This window comes from Halyomorpha halys, unplaced genomic scaffold, assembly GCF_000696795.3.
Source record: "Halyomorpha halys isolate HHAL.00 unplaced genomic scaffold, Hhal_1.1 Scaffold2180.1, whole genome shotgun sequence".
Taxonomy (NCBI): Eukaryota; Metazoa; Arthropoda; class Insecta; order Hemiptera; family Pentatomidae; genus Halyomorpha; species Halyomorpha halys.
Genome location: NW_027116626.1, coordinates 1 through 9172, shown reverse-complemented (window position 1 = coordinate 9172; position 9172 = coordinate 1). Strand labels below are relative to the sequence as shown.

At 30.4% G+C, this 9172-nt stretch overlaps 1 protein-coding gene across 1 annotated transcript; it reads left to right on the top strand.

The window, feature by feature from the left end:
- The first annotated feature begins 3718 nt into the window (after positions 1–3718).
- On the top strand, positions 3719–6374 carry LOC106691228 (ejaculatory bulb-specific protein 3). The gene is made up of 2 exons (XM_014436939.3): positions 3719–3902; positions 6099–6374. Exons 1-2 carry the CDS (start codon positions 3719–3721, stop codon positions 6293–6295), a joined length of 381 nt encoding a protein of 126 aa, XP_014292425.1. The 3' UTR covers positions 6296–6374.
- The last annotated feature ends 2798 nt before the right edge of the window (positions 6375–9172 follow it).

The following is a 9172-nucleotide window of genomic DNA, read 5'->3' as shown; positions in this document are numbered from 1 at the left end:
TAGAGGTCAAAATAAAAAAAAATACAATTAGTAAGAAGTTTTATGGATGTAATTACGTAATGAGGCTATTTAAAGATAAACACATATACTTTAAAGAATATGACGTGGCTGAATACTCCTTACAAACCCAGTAATATGGTTAAAAATTATTACAGTAGAATAAAGAACAAAATAGAAAAAAAAAAATCAATCAGGATTAATAAATATATCATGTTCCATTTTTTTCGTACCATTCATCAAAATAAATTAATACATCATACATATACAATTCATGAAATGTATTATATATGTATAAGGTATAGTCTGGGTATATCCAAAGGCTACATTCCATGGAATTAATGGTTGTTAATTGTTCTCTAACCAGACTCCCACATTTGGTTGAGGTTTTTCGCTTCAACACTTGTTGGTCTTCACATGCGTCCATCAAGAATGCGATCAAAGGCTTCTTTAAGTTTGGTGATATTGTAGGGGGAAAAACTTCATTAAAATACAAAGTCGTGCTGCCCAACTTCATTTGGCTGCTAGTCACACAGCATACTTATTTTAGTCCAATCAGACTATATTTTTAATCCAACGATAAATAGGCCTATATAAGTATACAATAATAATTACAAACATTAGAAGTATAATACATTAGAACCTGAATTTTTATTTCCTTTCTTCTTTTTTTCATCTGTTTGGTGCTTTTACTTTTTTTTAGCTTTTTCTTTTTCTATTTTTCATTATTTTTTCCCACCTTTTCCATCCTTTCCTCTCCCTCTCTTTTTTTTCTTTTCCTTCCCATCTTTTTCTCTTTTATTTTATGATTCTAAACTGAATATGACTCTATTACTCTTCATTACAAATAAGTCGTTCTGCCTTAGCATTTCTTGCATTTGGTTTGCGTGCTCTGAGGCTACCCACTACTAAATAGTGATTCGAGTCCACATTCGTTCCTCTAAAGGTTATCTCGTTGAGAAGATTGCTTCTATGCCTAGAGCTTAGCAAAACCGTTCTGATTTACAGTTTTGTCCGATATCTTCAAGCCTTATGAATTCGTTTAGACCTGAATAGTGTGCTGCCCACTTGCAATCCTAAGGATGCAGCAAATCTGACCAATCTTAATCCGTTATCATTGGTTTCATCATGCAGGCTATGGGATCTTATTGCCGGTAGAAATGCTCGCTCTTTGCCAATTTGCGCATTGAAATCTCCAAGGAATAATTTTATGTCATGTCGGGGGCACTTATCTAACGTTTTTTTCTATTTCGGCATCTTCAGCGACATTTGTCGGTGCATAAACACTAAAAATATTATAATTGAAGAGTTTTCCTCTTAGTCTGATATAACATTTTCTGGGTACAAAGGGTTTAAAGTCAATTATATGCAGCTTTATTCTTTTGCTCACAATTATACCAGTCCCCAGGGTATGTTGTTTTATCAACAATAGTATCTCTTATAATATCAATTATAGTTAATTTAAAAACAGACACAAAAAAAGTTGAACCAGCATTATGCTGAAATTTTAAGCAGAATTAATTTATCATCAAAATAATTATACAATAGATAAATAATATATGGTTAAATTTAATTGGTTGCTTAACACTAAAATGAATAAATAAGTAAACTAAGATAAAATTGAAAATGTATGAGGTAGGTTCAAACAATGTATTATTGACAGAGGGAGTGATAAGGGTATATTATAAAGTATAAGTGAAATAATATTAGAAAAAGTGAATTAGTTAGATAATAAAAAAAGTAATTTAAGGAATATGATGAAAGCTAATTGAATGTGAGTAGAGTTTTCTCAATTTTAATTATGGTATACAGATTGATAGACTCTGTGTGGCAGATTGTAATATCTGTCAATATATAAAAAGTATTTTAAATAAAAAAAAAAAAATTGATAGATTAAAATATGATCTGACAAGGGCAGAATATCCTGCAACTTTATGACAACATTGTACCTGTTATATTTAGAATAAAGTAGGATAATTTATAATCAAAAATGTTTCTTGAAGTAATTTTTAATAAAAATAGTGTTACTGAAATCGTTAATTAATAGTTTTCCTCGAGAATGGCCGGAAGGGACGAGCCCTGTATATCCTCGAATTATTCGATTCCTAACAGGTTGAGAGTTAGTGGATATTATTTATTATAATTGATTCCTAAAGATTTTATTTTCTTTTACATATTTTGAGACAGCGGTACTCCTTTGCAATAGTTATGGTATAAACTTGAAGAACGCTGCTCCATTCCTGAGAATTAAAACAATAATCAATTTGGAAAACAAAAATCAGGTTTTATATAGCCTTCATATTGTTCTTATACGATTAAAGACAATTGCATGTCCATCACATCCTAATGAATGGAAATAAAGATTCCCGAAGAATCCTATTTACTATCGCACATAAATATTATATGTAGCATATAATCCATATGTTAACAATTTTGAGAAAATGAATAATTTAAATTATTTGGAATAAAAATTTAGAAATGTTCAATACGTAATTAATTAAAGAAGTGCGAAGGGTTTAACTTTCATTACTATAATCATTGAAACCCTTCAAAATTAAATTTTGATCAGAATAGGAAATTTTTATAACGACTTTAATGTGTATATAAACTTGTTTTCCAAATCTTTTCTACAATATCATAGACTAGGCTGAGATAAGTAAGGCCATCAACTAGAGAGGGATACTTTATTTTAACCAGTTTTCAAAGCTGCTCAATTTAAGTAGTTTCTTTTTTCATTGTTATCAGCGAACGAGTTAAAGGGAACACTGAGCCTATTTGTTGGATTTCGGAGCCGGGATATTCTGGGAAGAATTTCCTTCAATTAGTATTGATATTATGGAGTTATAGTGACGTGCCGTACATCGACTGATACTACCTACAAGTGAATGTTTTAAAGTAAGATACGTAGGGCTACTATGGAAGGCGGGAATGGCGGGTTAAACGCCATTTTAGTTCAATTTTAGCCACTTCATCTAAAAATGTATATTCACTATCGTGTCTTCTGATTTCTTGGACGTACTATGGTGGATACAAGGCCATATTAAAATCCCCTTTGATATTAGGGGAACCGATAATCGAGAATGCATTGAAATAGTCCGACCAAATTGGCAATTCTTTTTCTTCCAGATTCTGCCTAATTAAATTTTAATGATTGTTATATTTAATGTACTCCTCCGTACTGAATGGAACGTTAGTACAAAGAACATAATATTCTCTTATTCTTATCAGATCTTGCTATTATCTCCACACTCAGGGCCTTCTCAATTATATTTGAGACTGATTGGTGATGCCCTCGGAATAGCGTATCTTCTGGCCAAGAGGTGTTGTTCAAAATATTTCAAGTAAAAATTGAAATTTTTTAAGGATAGCTATTTCCCCAGTTCCAAAATCTACCTCTATGTATAAAATAATAAACAAAATAATTTCCCTAAACCATTTCGATCTTTTAGTGTATGTCTGTATTGGGAGCCCTAATTCACTTAAAAATAAAAAGCCTTGCTTTTGTGGAAGAAAACCCAACATGGGATTTCCTGAGACACCGAGAAGATGTAATCAGCGTAAGAATACAAGATTGATATCGGATTATAAAGAAAAATGAAAAAAAAAAAAAGATGCATAATTATTTCCTTGGAGAAAATTACGGATCTGGAAACCGAAGGGGTGGGAGTTGGGTAATATATATCTGCTTCCAAACCATGTGTCAGACATTGAACATATCAAGATGCGTGCTATCCTTGCTTCTCTCTTGTTCGCCTCCCTGGCCCTTGCCAAGCCCGATGGTTACCCAACCAAGTATGACAACATCAACATCGATGAGGTTCTCCACAATGAGAGGATGATGAAAATTCACGAGAAGTGCCTCTTAGACGAAGGAGACTGTACTCCAGAGGGAAAATTACTCAAAGGTAACAGACGTCGATCAAAATAGCAATTTGAAATTTCATCTCTAAACACATTCTTGCTTTAAACCCGTTTATTTTTTGTACAAATTTTAATTTCATGTTCTTTGAACGCTTATTAAAACAAAGCAATTGTTGAACATGGACAATTATTTATAAAAATCTCAAGTGTAATTTAGCACATTTCATATTTAGAAAGGCTTTGTTAGTGTACGTAAAATATAGCACTGTAAAAAGATTTATAATATATCAAAATTTCTAAACGATTCCGACTATAAGCCATGTTATTTTTAATGATTTTGGTAATTTATTGGAAGATTACACCTGGCTCAGTTTTATAGAGTTATAACAAGCAGTAGATTTCTTAAATTTAGAAACCAAAATTTTACCTTTTATCTGAACGAATATGACAAGATATTGTCTTATGACAAAAAGACATTGTCACATTAACAACATATTTTTTGAAGCTTGAACTAATTTTATCTTCCTAATAATAGTAAACATATTATTTTTTAAAAGCATTTAACTCCCTTCAGGATGAGTCTAGGATATAGTTATTTATACTTCTGAATTGAAGATATTAGTACTATTAGTAGTATTTTATCATTATACTATATGTGAGTCCAAAAATAACAGGGAAATGGATTTATAATTAATTTAATAAAGTGAATTAGGTTTTATATTTATATTTATTATTTATTATTATTTTATTTTTTTCGTCAATAACTCCTAAACTATGCATCCTAGCGAAAAATGTATTGTATATGAAATTACGCTTAATGAAATTATAATTAAGGCTATTAATTCGAAAATTATAAGGTAAACTTCAAACCACGGAAATAAAAAAATGTTCACATTTTGCAAACCAGAGATAAAGTAGTTTAGACTGGGGAACATGTGCCCCAGGATAAATTTTGGGGATATTATCCAAATAAATTGTAGTCTAGTGGTATCTCTGGTATAAGTATTTGGAGTAGACTGTATTTAATGGATTTAAAAATAAATGAAACATGGTTAAATAGGGAGATAGACCTAGAGTTAATTTATACACAGTTGATGATATTACCAATGGGTTATACAATAGGGTTAGTTGTAGGTATATAATTTTGGTTATTGGGTTACATAAGGAGTTGGGTTATAAAAGGTAATGTTGTTTACTTGGTCAGCTGTTGAGACTTTGAGGGTGCATATTTTGGTACTCTTTTTCCTTCATTCTGCCTCCGTCTCTTCGCTTGAATGGAGTGTAGATTATTCACTCATGGTGAATTCCTGATTTTAGCAATTTCCTCTTATGTTATAGAAGCTAAGATGGCAAAGCCTAATGCTTCCACGATAGTTGCCATTTGAAAGCAGAAACTTAAATTTCTATTCAAATGTGGGGGAGAGAGGTGATCTTTCTCAAACAAATGTACAATATTTAAATAAAAAAAACAAACATTCTTTATCTGCGTCCAAGGAGTACATAATATGGTGCATGGGAATAAATCACCTGCTCTAGTTACGAATGGACTTCCCATTGTAGCACAAGGAATAATCGCAGCAGGTGGTTTACGACCATGCCATTTTATCTTATATCTAATTATATTACTATATCTCGGTTTATGAAAAAAATAATAAAAAAAGCTCTTTGTCTTGTTTTGGACAGTTTATTATTTAAGATAAACTTTTTGTACCTCATTCCATCCATAATTTTATGTTATTTCATTTGTTAGGTCTAAGAAACGCAGTTTTGCAAATTATAGGCAAACAAATTTAAAAAAATTTAATAAGTTAATAAGTAAGAGTGTTAGGGCTTCTAGGAATGTGTTTCCGTGGTGTGTTAGAAACAAATTTTTAAAAATATTTGCAAATGAGTGGTTTATGGGCTGGATTTTATAGATTTGTATTTCTATTACAATTCTAAAATTTCATTTTTACAAAACTAAAAATTAGGAAGCGGTATTTTTAAATCTTGTATCTAAATAATTGCTAATCGTTTATTACGAAAAACACCATTTCTAACCAGGAAATTACGTTATATTGTAAGTCAGGAATCCAACTAACTCCAAATGTACCATTATAATACTGTCTACTAAATCTAAAAAAAAAAATTAAATAATTGTCAACAAATCAAGATTTTTACTCTTTAAATGGCAACCAACTGGTAAAATATATGGACACGTTTTTTAAGCAAAACTTATAATCACTTTTTTTTCTTTTTAGAAATAATTCCCGATGCCCTGCAAACTGAGTGCTCTAAATGTAACGAAAAACAAAAGGCGGGGGTCGAAAAAGGGATGAAATACCTGATCGAAGAGAAGAGAGATGTATTCGATAGACTGTCGGCGAAATACGACCCGAAAGGAATCTATCTCAAGAAATACAAGCAGGAAGCTGAGAAACGAGGAATCAAGCTATAAAAAATGACTTCATGGCACGATGATAATTTAGTTGTAATGTGGAAATGTATAAATAAATAAATAAATTCATTATTTCTGAGTGCATGTATTCATTCATATATTTACACATCAAAAATATATTCAATCTGTATATTCCGTTTTTTCCAATATCCATCGTTTTTCCAATCATTTATTTGTTTTTTTATGGTTAGGGTGCAATTAAATACATATATGACTGAATGATTCCAAAATAAAGTCCTGTGCCTTTCAAATTGAGTAAATAACCAATTAGCTATTTTTTTGTTAATTAAGTCCGTAGTACTGAAAACCATTTTATCATATTAATGGAGATTAATATAATAAAATACTTCATTTCAGCTGACCAAGTTACCGGAACATCGCTCGTAAATCCATTAACATATTAGTTCGTTAGTACTCATACTTGTTACCCTTATTAATTATTTTACATCAGCAGTTCCCAAACTTTATTTGCCAAGATAACCTATTTAGGATAAAAAGAAAAATCTACCGCACTCATATTGGGCTTAAAACATTATGGGGTATAATTGTGTGCAGAAGATTGAGGGAATTATGAACAATTCGTAGTAGGTCAAGATTATGAAAAAAAAAAATGGGCGGTTCGCAGCCGAGCGAGTCAAGTTCGTGATTGCAGCGACGGCGAGTCCGGCTTGGATAATCAACTTTTATTTCTATGGTGGTCCCACAAAAAACAGAAACATGACCTTGGTTAGAATAGAGTAATGACCCCTTTCATCCCGCATCACAGGCGAGTTCAATTCCCTATGACCTCAATTTTCAACTTGACAAATTTCTTTCTTCTGAAGTCAAATAAAATGTAAAATCTTAAAAGGTTTTTTTCATTGCCTTTCCAAGACATTATTTAGATATTTTCCTGAATTAAGGACTGTTCCGTTTCGTACAACTCTGTTATTGCCGAACTACGATATATGTGGTTGTTCTTAGTATTTGCTAAAAGGAATTAAAAGTCAAAATATGATCTTATTTTTAAATAAATTTATAGTAAAAACTTAGAAACATTTAATGGTAAATTAAATTCAAAATGTGGAAAGTCAATTAAATAGTCTGAAAATTAAAAAAATAAATAGTACAACTTTTTATTTCTTAAAAGAGTTGTCCTTATTTTAATTCACTATCCTCATCTTTCTCATCAATAAATTGGCATTGATTCATCTGGAATCTTTAACTCAATAAATTTTTCCTAAAATCCTTTAAAATCCATATTATATATTTTGTTAATATTAAGTTTTATCCAAGCCTAGCATAAGTTGATAAATAAAGTTAGCAGTTGTCAAATATTTATTTTTTGCCGAATTTTGGATATAATTTCTGTCCCTTTAATATTTTTTTCCTAATTGTGTTGTAAAATTAAACAAAGTTCATTTTTTTTTTACAGCATAAATAATGTAGAAGTCTAAAATCACATTTAACGGTTTATTTAAAAACTCTTCAAAGTATTCAGCCGCTACTGTTCTTACAATAAACTTTATCCTATATCCTATGATGATTATACAAATATTAAATAAATGGCAGGCAGCTTGGACCAACACAATATAAAAATTATGAGCACAGTACATCCATGGAAGACATTAACCAAAAGCTGCAGACTGCAGCCATCTGATAGACAGCAGATTATCATATCATTTAGCAATAATAGTCTAGTGGTCAAAATGAATCAGGATTAATAATATATATGTTCCATTTTTTTCGTACCCTTCATTAAAATAATTGAGTACATCTTACATATGTAATACATTTCATGTATTACATATGATTTTACTGAGTCTTCTCCCTTTGACTGCCTTGTGGCATTTATATTAGTCCAGTCAAGGTGGTATAGTCTAGCTACAGCCAAAGGCTACTGCATGGAATTAATGAAACATGAAGGGACCGTTCCGCTGGATTAATGTTACATTTTTTAATTTCCTTGCAATATATGTATATATATATATTTTACATGTCTATTATGCTGACACATCCCTTCTTCCAATAATTGTTTAGTCTCTTATATATATATATATATATGTAAAAAATAAAGATAAAGACCCAAATAAAACATCATTGGTGCATCATATATCCAAAAATAAGTATATTTTTGATTTTGAAAATACAATAATACCCCCTCCTCCAAAAAAATGCTAGAATCTATTTATATATTAGAAAATATCAATTATAGTTAATTTAAAATCAGATATAAAAAAAGATGAACCAGCATTATGCTGACATTTTAAGCAGCATTAATTTATGACCAAAATAATTATATATAAGATAAATAATACATGGTTAAATTTAATGGTTTGTTAAACACTAAAATGAATAAATAAGTAAGCTAAAATAAAAACGGATGGCTGTATTGTATTTACAATATATTGTTGATGAAGGGAGTGTATAAGTATGATGTAGGGAGTAATAAGGTTATATTAGAAAGTATAAATAGAATAATATTAGAAAAAGTGAATTTTTTAGATAAGAAAAAAGGTAATTTAATGGAATATGATAAAAGTTAATTGAATGTATATAATGTTTCCCTAATTTACCTATGGTTTACAGGATTGATATACTAAAATATAAACAGACAAAGGCAGAACAGTCTGCAATTTTTTGACAACATTGTAGCTGTTATACTAGGTATAAGGTAGAATAATGTATAATACAGAATGTTTTTGGAAATAATTTTTAATGTTAAGAGTCTAACTGAAATTGTTAATTAATAGTAATCCTCCAGAATGGCCGGGTGGGCCGAACCCTAGGAATGGAATCCGGCTTGCTACCGGTGCATTCAGGACCAGTCCCATTCTCAGCATTTGCTCTGAAGCAGGCCTACCTCCGCTATCATTTAGGAGACAAAAACTAGCTATT

Coding starts and splice junctions, on each gene's coding strand:
- LOC106691228 (XM_014436939.3), top strand. CDS start 3,719: ATGCGTGCTATCCTTGCTTCTCTCTTGTTCGCCTCCCTGGCCCTTGCC. Junction 3,903..6,098: donor AGAGGGAAAATTACTCAAAG/GTAACAGACGTC, acceptor TTTTCTTTTTAG/AAATAATTCCCGATGCCCTG.